General features: G+C 36.0%; 1 protein-coding gene across 1 annotated transcript in view; it reads right to left on the minus strand.

Annotated features, from left to right (window-relative positions):
- Window positions 1-22,305, minus strand: part of Cfap54 (cilia and flagella associated protein 54) — a 283,309-nt gene that overhangs the window by 238,762 nt on the left and 22,242 nt on the right. Inside the window, exons 6-15 of the mRNA XM_078052960.1 lie at window positions 20,951-21,094; window positions 19,057-19,170; window positions 18,833-18,934; window positions 14,392-14,590; window positions 11,056-11,225; window positions 10,803-10,968; window positions 9,818-9,903; window positions 8,146-8,280; window positions 6,948-7,098; window positions 4,849-4,925 (exon numbers count right to left, since the gene is read on the minus strand). Of these exons, the coding sequence (XP_077909086.1) occupies window positions 4,849-4,925; window positions 6,948-7,098; window positions 8,146-8,280; window positions 9,818-9,903; window positions 10,803-10,968; window positions 11,056-11,225; window positions 14,392-14,590; window positions 18,833-18,934; window positions 19,057-19,170; window positions 20,951-21,094 (1,344 nt within the window). The remainder of the gene's footprint in view (window positions 1-4,848; window positions 4,926-6,947; window positions 7,099-8,145; window positions 8,281-9,817; window positions 9,904-10,802; window positions 10,969-11,055; window positions 11,226-14,391; window positions 14,591-18,832; window positions 18,935-19,056; window positions 19,171-20,950; window positions 21,095-22,305) is intronic.

Raw genomic sequence — 22,305 nt, forward strand, 5'->3', positions numbered from 1 at the left:
TGCCCTATATAACTGTCCACAAAGTGATTTCTCTTTTCTGCCCCTAGAGGTAGCCATTGACCATGAATTGGTTTTACCATCCTTTTTCGCATGCTTTTAAACTTTCTCCATGTGTATGTGTTCTTAACAATATGCAAAATTACTGTGCATAATTTTCAATTCTCTCTTATAAAATTCTGTAGACTGCTTTTTTCTCTCAACCATATGTTGTTGAAAGTTACTCAGGTCGGTGTATGTAACTCAGAGGGTCAGGCAGAGTTTGGTTGTGAACACAGAAGCACTCCAGGTATTTTAAGCAGAAGGATATTTAATGTGCAGAATTAGAGCTACCCATCACCACTGGAAGGCATGGGAGAGGAAGGATCAAGAAAGCTGCCAGTGACAATCTGACTTCATGCAATTCTCAAGGGTTCCTCAGAAGCCTCTGTGAATTTAAGACTCTGGGAGATAGCTGACAACAACCTCAAGCTTCTATTGCACTGAAAGCAGGTGAATTACAAGGACTTGCTGGGTATGGCTGGTAAATTCACACCTCCCATCTGCCAATACACAATGAGAACAATCTCAATCTCTCTCTCTCTCTCTCTCTCTCTCTCTCTCTCTCTCTCTCTCTCTCTCTCTCCCTCTTTCTCTCCTCTTTTGCTTACAAATTCATGCAAATGCCCCTCATTGAAAGACCAATAACCTAAAACACATGGAAATGAGATGCTGGGAATATAGTTCCAGGCTTTCCCCTTATAATTCAAAGGTTACTATAGAGGGATCCACGATGATACCAAGCTGACTCTAATTCAAGGCCACTCTAGCCATTCATTCCTATAGCTACAATGAACTGGTGTTACCGTGAAGAGTATGCCATAATTTATTCCCTCATCTGATGAAGGACATTTAGATTGCTACTACTAAATATACTGCAATGTCTTGCATGTATATGTGCATAAAGACAAAATTATACTTCCCTTATAGTCTTTATATTTTTTTTCTGTTTTATCTTTTATTCATCTAAAATTTCTAGGACATGTTGAACAGAAGAATGACAGATATCATAATGTGGTTACATCGGTTTTGATTATTGTTAAATTAAAGGGACTGCCTTTAATGTTTTACTCTAGGCATGACATTCACTGAGTCTGTGGATGACACTTTGTATAGGATAGGGAAGCCTTCTTCTATTCCTAACTGCCAAAAAGAGTCCTTTTTCAAAAGGATGGCTGTGGAATTTTGTCAAATGAAGCTGCACCTCTTCACCTAGTGATGTGGTCATATTTCTCTCCTTTAATCTGTTAATGTTAATATTGCATTATAGATCCTCCTGTGTCAAGTCATCCTTGCATTTCCTGGAATAAACACAATTTGATTGTATTTAACCATTCACAATATATATCTCCACTAAAGAATCACAAGCTTAGGGAGGTTCTGGAGTAATCCAAGTAGTATAAATTCAAACAGCAAACCTCCTGGAGAACAGACCCAAGATTATAAATCAATTAAGGAGAGAGATTTTCTCCCATGCACTTCTCAGGACCCAAATTAAGTAAACTCTCTGTATAAACAGACAGTTTTTTCTTTTTTATTTTTTTTCTAACATACCCTTTCCTAGGATGCAGTCTTATAGGTTCTAGCTTTATGTGAGGGTCTCAGTGCCAAGCCCATCTGTCAGGTGCCCAAGCCTCATCTCCTACCCCTGGACGGCCAGTAAACATCTCGGCTTCCTTAGCAGTATGCCCAGCAACCCACTGCAGCTCCCACTTTTGAGCTTACCGTTCTGGTTTTCAGCTCACTATTTCAGTTTTCAATTTTGGCCCCTAGCATTTACCTTACTTTTTGTGAGCTCTGAAATGTGCCTAAGAGATATTCGTCCAATGTTGTCCAAAATTCTAGGTGTTTTCTAGCAGAAGGACTTTTAAGTCATCTAGGTTGATATTTGACCAGAAACAGACATCTCTGAGGATTCCTTTTTAAAATTGAAAAATTTCAAAGACCACACACACCCACATATCATCATTATCACGACTACTTCATTATCAACACAGCTAAAATTTAATTAAAATGTGCTCCTGCTACTGGGCTAAGTGCTTTACACAGACTAATCCTTTAATTGCCATAGCCCTATAAAATATACACTCTAGTTATCATAATCTTAAAATCCATTTGTTGAAGAAACAGATGCTATGCATTCAATAAAACTATAAAATAGTTTCATGTTATATAATTGGGTACTGTTGGGACAGTACCCAATCTATTTTTTTCACACTGTAACTTATACTTATGCAAGATATAGAACTTATTCCCCTACAGACTCTGCTAGGTAAGCATATGGATTTTGGATTCTCCTTATGATAAATACTTGGTCTTGTTTCCCCACTTGGTTCCCCAAGGTGGGTCTGAGAATCCCACATTGAGATTTGGTGTACCACATGAGACATAAAAGAAACCATGATCAGCTACCATATACCAGATACTGGTTTCCACAATGTTACCAATATCTCGTTTAAACAAGATAACAACCCAATAGTAATAGGGACTATTAATAATTTTACAAATGAGGACATATGAACAGATTAAATCATTATACAAAGTCATGTAGTCAATATCACAGTCAAGATTCACCTCCAGGTCTAACACCAAACACTGGACTCTTAGGTCACACCAATGAATCACTTCTACCACTTCTACCATACTCCAGTATAGCTAAGCAGGCTGTCACTGCACAAGTTTAGGACCTACCATTCAAACTGCTGTTATCACAGACTTATACTTTAATTTAGACAATTTCTTAGCAGATAGCAATGAATAATCTTGAGACTTGATTCTAATTTAAATAATAATAGCAATAGTTCATTAATGGTCTGTTTCTTTGTTCTAAGAAACCCACTTCATTTAGAGGCTTTAACTGCCAGAACATTTCTATCTCAAGCCAAAATCTAGCACTTATGACTTCCACTAGGATTCCTATTCCTTCCCCAAGAAATAAATAGAGAGAATGAGAGTCAGCCTCAGAGAATAAAGGCCATTCCACAAAGTCACTGATTCTCAAACTCTAGCGTCCTTAAGAATCTACATAAGGAACTTTAAGAACTCCACATCCATAATTCTGGTTGAATGTGTCTGGAGTGAGAAGCAGGAAGCTGTATGTTTGGTGAGCACAAGAAGTGATCCCTAAAAAACCCTGTCAAACAGCTATGAGGTCTCCTCCACCTATTATGCAGGACAGTCTCTTTCCAATTTGAGATTTCTCAAATCCAAGAGCAATATAGAATAAAGAACTGAAACTTAGAAGATGCACATTCGTTTGAGAAAGTAAATTCAGAATGAGCCCCTCCCCTTTTCTTCCTATACATTCATAATGATAACTGGATTAGCACCTAATCCCTTAGGACTTTATGTACTATAACAAGTACGGCAGAAATGTAGCTGAAACAACACTTTTTAAATGATCACTTGTTCTTATATTTCAAAGGGCTGCTACAAATAAAGGTGACAGGAGCAGGTAGTATATTATTAAAGACACTTAAAATTATGTATTTCTATGCATTAGAAAAATAAATATCCTGAAGACTTCTTTTTAATCAAGAGGCAATGCAGCACAGCGGTTAAATGCCAGGACTATGGGGGCAAAACATCTAAGTCAAATCTCCAACCCTTACCATGTGACTGAACAAGTTGGATGTGGTGAAATGAACACCTCAAGCACATGAATCTACTTGGGTGGATCTCAAAAAATACAATGCTGAGTAAAAAGCAAGCTGAACAGGAATACACATGGTATGACATTAATTACACAAGTTTTAAAACAAGCAAACAATACTCCATACTGACTCAGAACGCACACATAGGTAATAAAAGTGGTAAAATGCCTGAAATTTATAATCTGATATAAATAGATATTTCCACAATGAGAAAAGGGGTTTTATGCTCAAATAATGAAATACATGGTACTTTATATTTCTTTGGAAAAACACATTGCTCATAAACAAATCAATTCCTCTGAGAAATTTCCCAGCAAAGAATGCTACTGTGTTCAATCCAAAGCCACTCAAGGTCCATGATCATGGTATCATTTTCTGATACACAACACCAGCATCACACAGGACAGAGTTTGCTAATGTTCCAGATTTTGCCAATAAATAAGGGAATATAATGAATGTAGGTAGTGGGTATGGGAATAAGAATGATAGAAGAATGAATCAGATATTATTACCCTATGTGCATGTATGATCACATGACCTCTGTAATCCTACATCGTCTACAACCTGAAGAATGAGAAGTTATACTCCATTTATGTATGTTGTGTCCAAATGCACTTACTGTCATGTATAAATAATTAGAACAAGTAAAAAATAAGTGAATATAGATGTAGACATATATCAGTCCCCAGAACCCCATTCAGATCTATAGGACAACACAATGCATGATGTACAGAAGTAATTCAAATACTGTAAGAAAAGAATAATAAAGAAGAGGAATAGCTACTCATCCCCCACTCCTATCTCCTCTTAAGTAATTGCTCACTGAGAACTTCCCAAGGGCCACAGCTATTCTAAGTGCACTGTGACCAGGTAATAACTCATTCTACCTGTCAAAGGCATTTGCTGAGTAGACCATCCCCTCTCTATAAATCTATGAATCATAACACATTCAACTATAAATCTTTTTAAGATGTTTAACTAGCTTATGTTTTTAAATGATTGGATTTTTTCTAGAGTAAAAGCAAAAGGTAGAAAAATGTTCCTGTAATGCATACAGAAACCATAAATTCTCAAGTTTTAAACATTTAAAATTACTTGTACAACAAACTACTGTGATTTAGTTTTATTTAACTATATTCTCTACAATGTGTTGTAATACCTTTAATATTGGAAGAACTTCCATGATTCTTTTTGGAGTCCCAGGGAATATCTTAATCTCTGTTTTTAAAGGTACATCTGGGAAACAAAGAAAAGAAAGAATAAAAACAAGGAAAAGAGAGAGGAGAGAGTAAGAGAGGAGAAGAAGAAGAAACAAATGGGAAGAAGGAAGGATCAGAGAAGAGAAAAGGGGACATACAGCAAGAAATTGTAATCATAATAAATTCTATTAATTGCTTATCTTTTTAATTATAATGATCTTAGAAATGATTCAATACTTTAGAATATGACAGAATATTAAATTGCTCCTCTTGTGTGATTACATTTTTTTCTGTATATGAAGCCAGCTAAAAGTGTCTGGCAGAGCCAGGAGCAATGGTGCCCCTGTAATCCCAGCACTTGGGGCAGGGGGGGCGTTTAAGGCAGGGATGACTTAAATCCATGAATTCAAGGCCAGCCTGGGCAACCCAGTGAGTTCTCATCTCAAAAAGAAAAAAAAATCTCATTGTAATACAATAAACCAAATAAGAATCTTGTTTATCAACAAAACAATATCATGGTAGACATTGGTCTTCTTAAACCTACTATAAAGTCTACTTTAAAATACTCAGAACAGAATAGTATAGAAGCCATATAAATTTATACACATATCAGAGAAGACTAGTTTGAATTAGAGGGATATGAATCATAAATATTTATATGACAATGTTGATTTTACAATTTTAAAATGTATTTAATAATTCAAACTAAACAATGTATTACTTAAAAACCTAATAGATGTCTTAAAGCAGACTATCATAAGTAATACAGAAGAATGGCTTGTACTTTAAGTTCAATGTGCCAATAAGATGATGAGAATAACATTCTTAGAAAACTTATAAGAATTTATATATCTAGCCCACATTACATCAACATATGAGTTCCCAAATTTATAAAAAGGATCTCATGCTCCAAAATCTACTAGTTCTTTAGAGGTGAAACATTGTAACAAAGAATTAATACCTGAGATTACATTTTGCCCATTTAAAATTAACAGAATAAAATAATAGTCTTCTAAAAGTAACTAGTAAACAAAACAATACAATTAAGTAAGAAATGGGTTTTTTAAGTATTTTTTAGTATTTCAGTTTTATCTCAGATTATAAACATCAATGAAGCACAATGCTGACATGCCTAGTTTCCCCTAACACAAGTTATCCTGTGCTCTGATTTATGCTTGTCTATTTATATTTAAATGTGTATCAGTTAATAATCTCATCTTTCATTTATTCATTCATTCATTCATTTTAAAAAACCCATTTCTTAGTTAATTGTATTGTTTTGTTTACTTCTAATAATAGAGAATCTAGAAAACGTCTCCTTGCTGGAAATAAAAACTAGAAAATATTTTTTTTATCTGAAAACTAAGAAGACAAACTCAGGCAAGGATCCTGGAAAGGGATGACGGCCCAGATCCTCGCAGGGAGCCAGGGTAGAATGGCAGGAGAGCAGCCTTTCCCGCTGAGGCTTCTGGCAGTTCTGAAGAAGGAAGGTGAGAAGCTGAGGGGTGATTTGTCAGCCTTCAGGGGCTGAGGCAACAGGGAATTAGGACAGGAGAGAACAGAAAAGGAGATAAAATAGAGAAGGACATGATTCATTGCACTGATCTCATGAACTCCCCGCTTCAGGGAAGGTGGTGGGGGCCAAGAACATAACCACAACCTATCGATGCTCTCCCCCTTCAAGAAGCATTTGCTCCCTGGAGAAGTGGGAGAGGAGAACACAGGAAAGGGGATGAAAGGGAAGAGAGAAAGAAAATAAAGATTAAGATAGGAGGAAGAAGAGGAGGTGGTGATTAGGGATGGAGAAGGGAAAGAAATGCGTGAGGAGAAAGCACAAAGGGATGTGTCTGCCACTGAACCAGGGAGCATAACCTTTTCTTTTTATGCACTTGATTTAATCTACATCATTCCCTATCTCAGATGATAAACATCAATGAAGCACAATACTGACATGCCTAGTTTCCCCTAACCCAAATTATCCTGTGCTCTGATTTATGCTTGTCTCTTTATGTTTAAATGTGTGTAAGTTAATGATCCCATCTTTCATTCAGTATTTTACCTGGATATTTTTTAAATTTTCTTCTTGGGCTTCCTAAAATCTCTAATATTTCACTTAATCGTAATGTGACCTCTGCCACCACTGCAATGTCAATGTCTTCCAATTTATAGTTGTGAATCACTTCATTTATCTGCCACAGAAGATAAAACCACTAAAAAGAGAAAATACAGAGCAAAACTTATTAAAATAGATTACATTGTAGAATTAGACATTTTTCAAAAATTAGTACTTCTTTGAAATCACCAAGTTCTAAGTATGAAGAAACATTATACAGGACTCCTTATTAATACTTCCTAATTATAAATAATATAGTGATACTAAAACATAATATCTAATAATAAACCCATATAAATTGATAAAGAAGATTCACACACATAGAGCTCTAATGGCAAATTTATGATCTGTTATGTTTATACATCACAAAATGTTATCTATATCCTCAAAATTCTTATTCTCCCTTTAAAGCAAAATTTGATCAAGATCAAAGGCCTTCAAATTAGTGGGGTTAGATAAGCAGGTGTTGCAGGTTCCACTCTTGATGCCTTAGATATCAACTTTCACACCTATATCCCCAGCTGAGCATATAAAACCAACCATCACACTTTGGAACCTAAAATGATAAAGCAACATTTATGCACCCACATCATTACTTGAAAGAGCACATAATTTAAAAAAAGAAAAAACACACCTACGTATCTTCATGTAGCTAATCTTAGGAGACTCAGAATCACTAGAGCTAAAATATTTATTACCAGAATACCTTCTCTTAAATTTCCATTTTATAATATTCAAATATTCAACCCTGTTCTTACCACAAAATAAACAGCTCTATTAAACAGTCCAAAAATATGATTGCAGGAAGAAAACATGAAACTACTTACTTATTTGTATTTTCTATTATTCATCTTCTTAATAATTTGTCCAATCTCCTGTGACCTTAGACATACTATATTTATTCCTCCCTTTAAAACTGAAATACTAGCCCACTCCCCAAAACAATACCAGGGCAGAGGTTCAGGAAAACACATTAAAGGAAAGGCTCATTCATCACTACAAAGAATATCTTTCCAACACCATCCATCTGCAAATGATTATAGTTATTAGGGGCATAAATAGGGAAATTCTAGATTTGAAATATATATTAAAACTTGAATTAACAATAACAAAAAAAATCTGAAGGGAAACAAAAAAGAAATACCTTATTACTGTGGATTTTCTGGGTGAATTTTTTATACTCGTTTCTGGACATAATGATCTTCTGAATTCCTAATTTGCATTTCTGCCATAGGAACATTATCATGTCCACAACTATTTCTTTATCAGGCTGAACATCCTGAAAACAAAAGTTATGAAGTAAATGAACAAGGATGATAAGCTGTATGTATAAAAAATTACAGTGTGCCAGGTGACACTCCTCAAGCTTTATCTAAATACTGACTCATTTAACCTCATACCAACCCAATAAGCTGAGTGCCATTACCATCTACCTCACAAATGAGCAAACTGAAACACAGGAGATGAAATTGCCAGAAATAATAAGCAGACCAAAGGATCCTTACTCTTAACCAAGGCTTATTCTGTCTCTCTAAAAAGTCCCAAACACTTTAGGCAAGTATGAAAATCAATAAGTTCCATCCAATTTTGAAACTTTTCTCTTTTTCAGAATCTTGTATTCAGATAATAAAGGATGGGGGAGGGGATAGTAATTTGAGAGGGAAAGGTGTTGGGTAAAGGATATAGTAGACAAGGTATGGGAGAACTTCATACCAGGTATGAAGTTCAAGAGCAATCTAGAACTAGTATGCTTCTTGGCAAATCAAAGTTACTAAATTCTTTTCAAAAGAAAATCAAAGTTGCTCAGTATATGAAGTTCATGATTTAAAACTACCAAACTCTGAGCTCTTTTGAGGCAGCTTTAGGATTTAATTTGATATATATCACACTGCAGTACAATGCTTGGGAACATAAAAGTTAGAACATCAATAAATGTTTACTGAATTTAATTGAGCTGAACTAAGACATAATTATTTTAAAATGGACAGATGAAAGTCCCTTACCCTTTCAAACCTTGATTGTTATTTTCTGTTAAGTTCTCCCACTATACATTTGGCTGAAAATGTAATTTTCAGCCAAATGCTTTCCTTTCAAAAATTAAGTACTTGTCACATGTTATAACACATTCTAATAAACCCAGAAGAAATGGGAAATACTTTAACAGCAGAACTTCTTATATCCCTTACTCAGTTTCACTTCCCTGGGCAAAAGCTTAGTATAATGCTCGGTAATGGTGGGTCTCAAATGTAATTGTATATCAAACCAAACTTTCAAACAAAATTCCATCAGAATCTCAATATTATATACAGAATTAGTAAAAACAGGTTAGGGTGCTGCTGCTCAAATTTTGGCTTCTGAGGAACTTCAGAGAAGCCCTGGGGACCCCTGGAATTCAGATGGAAAACTAGTTGTACTAGTTGTACATGAGCATTCATAGCCATGTATAGACCATTTCTAAATGCAGACCATCATGCGAAAACAACTCCTAGCAATAACCAGGCTTTCATCAGGGGCTAAAGAGCCCCTTCTCACCAAGCATATTAGCTCTCCCTTTAATTTAACCACTGCCCCATTTCTTTCATCATTAGAAACACAGCTGGCCTTGGGATTTCCCAACAAGAAACAGAGTAACACCCAAAATCTTCATTTTCAATAATAAAAAGAAACTTAAAATTACAAACCATGATCTAACTCAAGAATTAGTTAGGTACAAAATACATAACTTTAGGTACAAATCCTGTGATATTTTAAACCTGGTCTTAAGTTAGGCATAATCTTGTTCCACATTATTAAGTTATTCAAAAAAGATAATTCACCTGGGGAGAGTTACAGACACAGACATACAGGACAGCTGCCAAATGAAAAATATCTTCTGAATATCCATAATTCCTCACATAAGAATCTGCATTCAAAAAGTCAAAGAAAACAAAAAGTCAATCATAAAACTTCAAATGCCAAAGACAGAGAAACACAGAAATCCTTAAAAAAAAATGACCCAAATTATATCTGAGCAAACACCATGTCAATAATTTAAATGCTTCTATATCAAAATGAATCGAAGCAGATCTAACCCAATTCAAATAACTATTACTAGTATTAAACCACTATATGTAAGTCAATTCTATGTTACACTATATGTAAGCCCAAAGAGAAATTGAAGAGGCTTACAATATTAAAGTACATGTAAAATGGGCAGCTGAAAGAAAAATGATAAGAATATCTATTCAGAAACCACTAGAAGAAAAAGTGCCTCATGACTTGATCCAAATGATTTACTGCAACTGAGCAGCCATGCAATGCCTTAAGAGCAAGGGAAAATACGAACAATAAAATTAAATAATTCTCATTGGTCTAAAAATTAGATCAGGATTTCAATTACATTAACAATAACTTTTAAGTTATTTAAGTTCTACAATGAAAAGTGCTACAAGCTGGAGAGAGCGGAGACCAGACTTGCCCTTACTAAAGTGAACCAGTTCTTTTGCCCTTTGATGCAAAGCCCTGCTGGCCTCTCACTGCAGCAAGTCAGCAGCTAAGAAGAACCTCGTTCACCTTGTCAAAACTGTCACCAGAATGGCATCACCAGGTACCCACCTATTTCTCTGACCTCGCCACCTATCTACTCCCAAACTCAAACACATACGCCCACTGGCATTCCTTCCATCATAAGTACACCCTTCCCTCAGGGGCTTTGGACCTCCTGTTCCCTCTACCTTGAACATTCTTTCTCTCAATTCACCTAGAAAGAGCATCCTTTATCCAATAAAACTAAATTTTTCAAAAAAGTAAATAATGACTCACCATGTGAAACTAGATGCTTTAAATAAATTTGAGCTGACTCTCCTTCTTTATAACTGTCCAAAGGAAGTATCAAACCTTTGTTTTTCTTTAGGTTGATTAGTGGTTCGATTGCAATCAGAAGAGTTAAATCCTTCTCTGCTTGCTTTGACTGTGGATCATCCTGCCTCTTAGAGAAGTACATCCCACAAGTTAAACAATAATCCAATGTCATTTTAACAAAACAAAAACAAATGAATGGTTTTGCATATATTACCTGGAGAAAATAAATAAGCTGCATAGCTAAAGATTCAAATAAACCCCATTCTTCATAAGTAAATGCTAATTTTATAAACTTTACAGCAGCATCCAGAGAAATAACATTTGTTCTTTCCGTAAGAGGTGTGTTGGGAAAACCAATCGTTCCACTCGGACCAATACTTGAAACTAGAAAAGGAAAAAGAGAGGTTTGAAAAAGCATCCTCGCAAAGAAATGTTGGCTAAACATTAGCTATCAGACACTGCCAAGTGCTAGGAAACAATGTAAAGGAAAGGACATAATCCCCACCTTCACTGAGTTACACTCAAGAGGTGCAAACAAGAAATCTAAGTGGGCAAAAACAGGCTGCTGCAGGGACAAACAGGAAGAGCAACCAACACAGGCTCGGCCAAGGAAATCTACCCAGAAGATGCATGGAGAGGCAAACAGAATTAACAACAGTGGACTCGCCAAGTGGGCAGCTAAGTGCGGACTGGAAACTCGAGAAAGAGATCTTTAATTGGAACATATTACTTGTAGAGTCACAATTACACATTCATCATAAATGGCAGGATCCACTGTAGGCACTGAATAGCTGCAGAAGAAACGTCAAAATTTAAGAGCAGAGGGAGAAATGGCACAAAGAGAAGTGGTTAGTGGGAAAAGAGCACTGTAACAAAACTACCAAGAGTGAAGAGGAAAAGCGACCCTCGAATAAGCAATGAGGTTGTCCAGGACATTCTCTGTAGAGTGTGAGGGACAGAAGTTTTCTGATACATAAATTTCAAGAAAAGAATTTAGAACAGTGAAAATAGCCAATTCCTTTAATAAATCTAACTGTACCAAGGAGAAAACTTATAGTAAGGAAGCTTGAAGGAGGAAGTGATGTAAAGTGATTGCCTGGAAGGAAATAACTGTCAGACAGAGAGGAAGAGGAGAAGGAACCGCCCTTCCTTGGAAAGGAAGATGCAGAGGGGGCAATCATTAGGGTTTAAGTGAAGGGAGTCAAGGAAATTCTCACCAAGAACTTGATTTTCTTTAAGAGATAAGCCCTAAACTGGCACCAGAGGCTCTCTGTCTTCAGATGAGTGCACAAGCATACCACACACACACACACACACACACACACACACACCCCACACACATACAACCACACAGAGGCACATGTCATACCACAGATGCACCACACATAAACACAATCTCCACCAACACCACACATGCAATTATATATATACACTCATGCCACACCACACACACACAATGCACAATGTACACACGCCACATACAAATGACAGAATACATACACACCGCTCACATACAACCACACTCAGAATTATGCCATATCACACAAAACACATACACAAACCATGCATTACACACATGCCACATCACACACAGCACACACAACACACATATGCGTGACACATTCCACACACATGCATGCCAAATACACTACACACACCAACACAACACATTCTGCACACATACCACACACATATCTGCACACCCCACACCAACACACACATACACACCATGCCACATACACATATTCATACTACACACCACATATAAACCATACCAACACACCAACACACCTACATTACACACACCACACCAGATACACACACACCACATGCATGCCACAGGCATGCCAACACCATGAACACACATATTGCACACAATATACACCATATGTATATACCACATAATTCAACACACACTATATGTACATATCACACACACCACATACAATACACATCACAAACCACACACATGCCCCATACCATACTACACACATGTTCACCACATGCACATGCCACAGACATCCATACCACACACAATACACACATACATACTACACACACCAACATACCTAACACACCACACACACATCACACACACAAATGGCACACACCACAAACACCTACTCTCAATACACATACACTCATATGCACAACAAACACACTCACCACACATACTTCACATGAAAACACACTACATACACATGCCACACACACCACACATCAACACCCCATATATACACACCACAAACTACACCAACACACATGACACACACAAATGCATACCATATACACACTAATGAAATTTGTAAACACCTGGTAAAATTGATGAAATAAGGGAGAAAGCAAACAGACCAAGGTCAGGAATGAAAAAGAGGACACCACTGCAGAGCTACAGAAATCAGGATCATAATGAGGTATTATGACTCTGACAAAAATTGTAAGATACTGGTTAAAATATAAAATTTTCAAGCGATAAATGGTATAAGATACCATTTATCAAACTGGTGAAAGATTTAGAAAAAGAATGAAAATGAAAGCTGAATAATTTCATATTTATAAAAGAAATTGAATCCATAGTTAAAAACTTCCACAAAGGAAATTCCAAGTCCAGATGATTTTACGAGTAAATTCAACCAACATTTGAGAAGAAATAACATCAATCCAGCACAAACTCTTGCACATAATAAAGGAAGAGAGAGCACAGTTCTCAACTCACTTTATGAGACCAACATGTTCTTGAGGGTCAAACCTAAAAATAACATCGTAAGAAATGAAAATCTCTCTCTTGAACAAAGAAGCAAAAATGAAGTAAACACTAGCAAACAAAGCAAGCAATATATAAAAAAGTCAAATCCTCACTTAGAAATTAGATCTATTCCAAAAATACAAGGTAGCTAAAAATTAGACATTCAATGCAATTCGCCATATTAATAAAAATAAAAGAGAAAGCCCTTTGGTCAACACAGTGAATCTTGATAAATACAGAAAAGACTTTTGATAAAATTCAACAACTTCAGGATAAGAATCAAACAAAAAAAAAGACACTTGGAAAACCACAAATAAAAGAAACTTCTTTGATCTGAAAAGGCTCTCTATAAAAATTCTTTAGCAAATATCTTTACATCTTTTTTTTTCAGTGCTGGGGATTAAACCCAGGGCTTTACGCATGCTAGGCATGTGCTCTACCACTAAGCTACACCTCAAGTCCCAAGCAAATATTTTAACTAATGGTCAAATGCTGGAAATGTTCCACCTAAGATCAAAAGTGAGACAAGGATGACTGAAGACACCACATCTTTCCCATGTGTTCACTGAAGATCCTAACCAGTGCAGGAGTCAAGACATGAAAGAAAAAAGAAGTTAAAAGATTAAAAATTGAAAAAAAGAATATAATTTTATTATTCGAATTATCAATTGATTAAAGCAAGGTTGCTGAATTCAAGGTCAATATATAAAATGCATAAATTCTTTATCAGTTTCTCATAATTATCATGTTAAATTTTTTGTTAATCACGGCTACCATAAAATAGTATCTTAATATCTTGTTTACTTATTAAAAGTTCTTTCCCAGCTATAAACAGTTCTGAGACAACATCACGAAGTTCCACTTCATCAGATACAACAGGACCAGTTTGTAGTATTCGCCTGTTTGGATCAGAAAGAGCCTCCAAGACAGCCAGAAAGCGGGATGCGGAGTTATCAAACATTTCATCTAACAGCCGGTCTGTGATGGTACGTGGCCACGGCAACTGGAATTAAAAAATATATACAGTCCATTGTACAAGGCAAACAAAATAATGTTCATTTATGTAACGCTGAAAGAAAGAGGTTAGTTTAACAGTGCAATGGCTGCTTCTAGGGTTTTCATTTTTTGAGATGTCACTCAACTCCATTTAAGTTTATGTCATGCTGCTATTACATCAGGACTTTGCCATTTGTTTCTATGTTTGTGTTTCCAAGGTTGTTTATTTTGGTCTTTTTATTAAGGCAGCCTCATCTCCATACACTTTGTGGTACCTTAATTACAGCCTTAAGGGACCAATACGCAAATTTCGGTGGCCTAACTATCACTTGGGTGCTTTTCTTAGATTCAAGACCAAATCTCCAGACATGCCATAGATCTGGGTAGGGCACTGTTAAGCACTGCAGGAAATTCTAATGTAGAATGTCTCAAACTCAAATTTGAAACAATGATTCACACTACTAGACTTGTGGTAGTTAACTTAAGGGAAGAGCTGATCAGCTGTGTTCTCATAAGCTAGTGACTAGGCCTGAGTTCCCAGCCACTCTGCTCTGTACTGCCTTGGATGGCTTCACTGCCTGCAGATAGCCCACCTCCACACTTTATTTTATCTGACAAATGGCCTGTTCTCTGCATTTAGGTTACCTAGAAGTTAAGACCAGTAGCTCTAGTTGGCATTTCTAGAATCCATATTCTAAAAACCATATTTTTCATAATTCTCTTGGGGGGGTGTTTGTTGTTTATTTATTTTGTTTTTGTTTTTTCCTCTTCTTGAGGCTTTGGACTATTTCCCCCCAAACATCAGCTTCTTAGCTTCAGCTTCTCTAAAAACTCAATAAAACTTGACCTCCCTTTCTTTCCTTATAAACAAAGGAAAGGGCTTCTTCTAAGATTTGTATTGTAGATTAAAGCAGAGCTTTCAAGTATATATATTCAAAAAGCACAATGAACTTTCTAATAATTAGAAGTATTCAAATGAAACCATAGTTTTTCACCAGTTGGTGAAAAGAATGAATTCGTTCACAAAAATATAATAGAAAACAAGCAAAAATAGGAATAGAACATTTATCAGAACTATAGACAAATACGAAGTAAAATATTTTAAAATATAAATATTTATAATATCTCTAAAAATGTAAATATAAATGTAAATATAAAATATAAAGCTGAAGCAATAAAAATAATAGATTTTCAAGTATGACAAATGAAATATGAATTTCTATAAAAATAATAAGTTAATGAGTCCATTCAAATATATCTTAGAGTAAAATATCTAGTAGATCAATAGATTGAAAGAAATCATTAAAAAAGAAGATAAAAAGAGTAAACACATTTATAAGAGAAAGGATCAAAGAAATAAGGTTAAAATGACAAGCCATTCAATTGTATAACTGAATTATCAAAACACATTTAAATTTGCTAACTGATTTAATAAAAAAAAGTTCCAACAAGTAATATCAAAATAATAATACCTTGCGATAAAATTGGTACATGCAGGTTACCACCTTGAAAATGAGTACCCATACTGGAAACACTTTGGCACTATATGCCAAGAGAAATAAAAATATTTGTATGCCTTGATTCAGAAATTCTACATTTTTAATTTTATCCATAGGAAATAAAAGAAAGAAAAAATAGCATTCCTGAAGATGTGAGTTACATCAATATTTATAATAATAAAAATTGGAAATAACTAAAATAATAGCAGTAAAAATAGACAATTTGGTTTACAATCTACTGCTTAGGATATATTATACAACCTTTCAAAATGTTAGAACGGATGAGAGTCTAAATAACACAACCCACATAGTCCATTCCACCTCTATATGCTGTGGTCTCCATGAATCTACTCCATGAGATATATTATGCTAACTCTCCAACATACTACGCCTCCTCCAGTTGAAATCCACTTCTTGTTCCCAACCAACTCTGCTTACTTTGGCCTCAAAACTATGATCATGCTCTGCTTCTTTACTCAGAATGTTCTCTTCTCCTTTTCCAAGACCATTCAAAAAGCCAAGACAGTGACTTAGTCTTTTCAGCATTGCACTATACTTAAAAACACAGGTATCCAATACATGATGGTTGAATGCATGAATGAATAATAAATAAACAAGCATAATAGTTAATATTTACTGAAGACCTACTGTGTGCAGAAAAAACTTTATGTATAAGTCATTTAATCCCCACCACCATTATTTTCTTCTTAAAACTTTTCACAAGATATAATTTTGTTTATTTATTATATAGTTTCTCCACTAAATGTAATCTCACCTATCTTGCTCACATAGCAGACATTTTTAAATTTTTTTATTGAATGAATCACTAAATATTTCATCTTTAGGAGTCTGAATTAGTAGTTTTTCAAAAAAATTGAAAGTCAAATAATTTATTGTGAGAAAAGAAATTAATTACAAATAGAAGTGTTCTCAAAAATAGATGTAAGATATATTGAAATGTCTTTATTTTGTGGAAACATAATAAAATAATTTCATACTTATAAAAGTAGGACATTCTGCAATACATGTCAAGGTAATGTGACATTATTTTTAAAAGGGCTAATCTCTGTTAGCTAATCTGTCAAAACTACCCACTAAACAATTATAATTGTTTTCTAAAGAAAACATAGCACCAGAATTTCTCATACCACAATCATCTTGAAGGAAACCAGGAATAAATGAGCCTTTAATGTAATTTAAATGGAATTTTATACATTTTTCTTTGAAAGTATATTTATTTTGCTATCAGGATGACTACAAATCCTAATGTGCTAAGTCATGACAATCTTGATGACAATATTGAATTTTGGTTTGCAGAGAGGAAAAAAAATGCTGATAAGGAAAAAAAATTACACCCTACCCTCTCACAAAAACAACAGCATTATTATTTAACAATACCAGCAGTTCATTCAAGGCATCTATGATTTGTTAAGTTATCACTGTCACCAGTTACATGCCATTGATCAGTATGGAACAGGATTTTAAAGGAATATATGATATGTACTTCTAGGCTGGGTATTCATAGACACACTAAAATCGCATTCAAACAGTACCATGATCAAGTATCAGTACTTAATTATCATGACTTCTTTAAAAGAACAAGAAGAATTTTTTTCTAAATGTCATAAGAACTGAGGAGAAATAGCCCAGTTCTTGGAGCAGTGAGACAATACTGGACTGAGACGCAGATTTTCGTTGTAGTTCTGCCAGCAGTTAGCGTGTGAAGTTGAGCCAGTAATTTAAATATCCCAAGCTTCATTTTAATTATCCGTAGCAGAAAAGAGCTGAATTAGGTGATTTCCCAAGTCCCCTCCAGGTTCTGAGACTTAGTAACTCTTCTCTTGAAAACTACTCATCTTCTTCCCCCTCACTTTCATTTTCAGTTCCTACAGAGAGTTGGTGGCCATATAGGACAATAAGGGACAACTTCCAAGAGACACCAAACTGGATCTTGAATCATATGGAGCTCAGAAAGGCAATGGGGGGCAGGGACCCCCACAAGGCATAACTTTATCTCACTCCCTCCCCTGTGATAGTCCCTAGTGCTATTTGCCAAAGATACACGTTTTTGGTAGGGGCTGTGTGACTAGTTGTGACATGAAAGAAAAGGCTCAAGTCACTTCCAATCAGAGCACCATGACCCAGGCAGGATCTTCCAGAGCTCCCTTCCAGATCAACAATTTTCTAAATAAGTGCTGCTGCTCAGCCTGGCCCTGAGCAGCTGCCAGAAGTTCAGAGCCCTGATAAACTCTACCAGTATCAGGCTCCAGTGGGAAATCACCTGTTTTAAGCCACCTAAGGTGCGAGGCCTATTTTCTGCTGCAGTATAACCTAGTTCCTGAACGCTCCCAAAGGAAAACCCCAAAGAGATTAGAATGGGTGCCTCTTCCTTCTGTCTTCAAAGCACACGAAACCAACACTAAGCAGTCAAAGCAAGGGCCCATGCAGACCAAGTCAGAAGCCTGCTCATTTGCAAGACCCTGTTCATTCACACCTTTCCCAGGCTCTCCCTTACCCTCTCAACTTAACATTGCAAAACCAGGATTGTGCTAAGGAACGAAAAACTTTTTAGAGAAAGGAAGACATGAAGCCATATCTAAGGTGGGAAAACATTCTTCTCACTATTTGCCTATTGGTGCAGAGAATGTAGGGCAGGATTTAATCACTGAAATGACTATTAGAAAATACAGAATAATAAAACAAATGCACTGCAAAAAGAGTCTTAAATAGAGAAGAATTTTTAGACTTACACTCTGAGCTTCCTTTAGATTAAGTCTTATCTTTGGTCTAAAGATAGTTTTGACTTTTCTTCTAGATTCAAATACTCCTCTTTTGAAGATCATCACCGCCATCTGCCTCCAACAGAAGAATATATATGAAGTAACCATGGGACACATTTCTTCACGACTAATATTAAGTACCTAATCAACTGTGAAATGCAGTAAATTTCTTTTATTTCATGAAATTTTTATACCTTTATCGTAGCCTCTCTAAAATATCTTTTGGATTCATCCTGTGATTGTGAAGAACTCATTAATTCCAGTTGCCTTAACTCATCAATTTTAGCTAATCCACGCCGAGCAAATGCCTGTGCGCAATGAAAATAAATTCAGTTCATAATAAGTTAGAACACAGTTATTAAAAATGTATGAAGATAATATGTTTTGTCATCCTAGACACTTGATTTAATCTGTGAATTAAACTGAAGGCTGCTGCTGACTCCTGGTAATACAGTAGCTATCCAGTCTATCATTTTCTTTAAGTACCACTAAACTCTACAGGTCTAAACTTATAAACTTTCACACAGGCTAAATTTATGAATCATGAAGTTCAAAAAAAGTAAGGAAAGCTAAAATAAAGGTAAGATAGTACCTTTAGATTTTCATTTCCTTGGCATTACTTACACACACACACACACACACACACACACACACACACAAAACCATTCTCAGGTTCTCTTCTCAAATCCTAACCTTCCTATTATAACATACTGTATAATCTATTCAATCGTTCACACTGTCCACTATATTGTGAGGTCCTTAAAGGTCTCATTCATTTTGCACCCCAATACCCAGGATACAGGGAGTATTGAATAAATATCTGAGGAAGGGAAGGTGGGAAGAAGGCAGTCTTATCTAATCATGTCACCAATTTATAATTCTCTAGAGATAATAACAAGAGTTTAAAAGAGATGCTAGAGTTCAATAACAAGCATTCATGCCAATTATTTTAACATTTCTTTGCAATATTTTATTCATAATTTATGATTTTTAATGAAGATGCTTCCAGACCAACTGCATATTTACATGCATGGAGGGTTAAATTCTCCAATTAGCAAGAATCCCAGCAGCTATCAAATGATCAAAACTCCACAAATGTTTCATTCCCTGATAATGTTAACAGCTATAAAACAAAATGTGCCACCCCTGGTATACTAAAGATAACTATCCACGTATGGTAAATAGTTTCTAGAATGTATCCTGGGCTATAAAAGTTCCCCATGAGGGTTGAATTAGTCTATTCTTCTGCCCTGAGGCCACTGCCTTCCAACACTTCAGAATTAGTCCAGGTAGGAAAAACTAATGTAAAGAAACCTTCAGTTAAGCCAGATGATTTATTTTTGGTTGTGAACAGAATACAAGCAGGTATTTGTGCAGCTCTGAGGGCTGTGTCCTGCATAAGACTCCCAGACCAAGCTATTGAATAAGGATTGAGAGCTCCCCCGTACCCTCTTGGCCCAGAGGCAGGGGTGCCTGTTTCCAGTTTTCACCAAGATCTGACCCAGTGACCAACTCAATACCAAATACTATAGAAAAATTGACCTCCCTCTCCCCATGGTGCTGGGGATGGAACTCACAGCCTCAAGAGTGCTAAGCATGCACTCCACCACTGAGTTATACCCCCTTTATACTGTACACAGAGATACTGCAGGAGCCAATGGAAGCCCCTGCTGAGGTAAGTTGTATTTCAAGTACAAAGAAAAAAAACAGAACGTAATAACAGCGGCTGGAAGCAGAGGAGACGCAATGTAAAACAGGTCGTACCGAATACAAAGCTAAACAGGAAAGGGCTTACATGTGTGAACAAAAGGAGGAAAGAAAGATACTAGAAATTATTTTCAGAAGACAAGTGAAGAGGGTGGAAGTTAATTGAGCATAAAGGAAAGAGCAGAAAGTACAGCAGGAAATCAACAGCATGGATCGGCCACGCAGACTGCTTCAAATAAAGGCTGGAACTGAGGCCCTGGCTTCATTTCAATTCTTTGGTTGTTTTTGTCTTGTTTTGTTTTCTTGAGGGCATCCCAAAGAAGAAAATGCCAAATAAGCTGTATTTCAAATGTCAGAACCACCAGAATTTAAGTCACCTACCTCCCCATGGACACCCGCTTGGCAGTCATAGTAGCACTGGCAAACAGCAGTGTAAAGGGTGGCTCTCCATGTCAAGTACCTGACAGACAGGAGCGAGACCGAGGACTCCATACACATGCTGGCCCACAGCAGGTATTCCAAGGCCTGGAAAACAAAGGGCACAATTGAATTTATGGCCATTTTAATGATGATTCTGCTGAATATCACCAAATTCTAAGTCGTGAGCAGAAGGAGCTGATGACTTAAACCAAAAAATACCATTAACAGTGAGTCAAGAGAAAACCAATATTAATAATTCAGAGAACTCAGGATCTCAAGGCAGCCATTTTGGAACATGTTTCTTAGCGCCTAAACTCAACCTGTGAGTTCAGTTCATTTTTATTAAAATGAATCAAGAGCCAACATTAGTCCAGGAGTTCCCTCCAAGGATACAATTGTTATTGGCTGGCCTGGAACCAGGATCTTATTCTAGTATAGGAAGGTAAAGAAAATAGGAAAAGCTGGGATCCGGCGATGCTTACGAGAAACAAAAATTAAGATCAAATAAATCTGGGTTCCAGTCCCAATTTTACCTCTCCTGATCACAACACAGCAGAGCTATTATGGGGAAAGAGATGAATACGTACTAGTATGGTATTTGTCATGTTGCAAGCATTCTGCTTATTACCAACATAATTATTTCAAAGGTACAATTTGAAACATAATGGTGGGAGAAGGATCACAAGGCTACTGCTCTGTCCACAGAAACATACATAACAGCTTCTGATGCTCTTCTAGCTGAATGGCTTTTCCCTACAAGTCCACTGGTTAATTCTTCCTTGACAAATTCTTCCCACAAACGCTTGATAGGGAAACACTATGACTGTGATCTTTAACCTTTCTTCAAAAAGATTCCAAAAGCTCAAAGGTTTACTGGATTACATTATTTTTCACTTGATTTACTATAAGAAAGGAAATGTGGTTTCTGCTCCACATATTATTATAAGAAATATTACTGGGGTAAAAATAAGAATCTGTTGAGTTAAATGTGTCAGAATCTCAAATTCTAAATTCTATCCATGAATATTCCAGCCCTCACCAAGTAGGTGACGACCTCTCTCCCTGGACTCTTAGGATACCTCCTGTGTTTACATATTATATGTACACATATTATCCACATAAATTTCTATGCACATATGTACAGATTAATTATCTCTGATCCAAAATGCTGGGAGCAGAATTGCTTTGGATTTTGGATATCTTCTCATTTTGGAATATTTGCATTATAATAATGAAATATTTGGGAGATGGGACCCAAGACTAAACACGAAACTTATTTATGTTTCATATACACTTTACATGCATAGTTTGAAGGT

The sequence above is a fragment of the Ictidomys tridecemlineatus genome, chromosome 6 (assembly GCF_052094955.1).
Source record: "Ictidomys tridecemlineatus isolate mIctTri1 chromosome 6, mIctTri1.hap1, whole genome shotgun sequence".
Classification (NCBI taxonomy): domain Eukaryota; kingdom Metazoa; phylum Chordata; class Mammalia; order Rodentia; family Sciuridae; genus Ictidomys; species Ictidomys tridecemlineatus.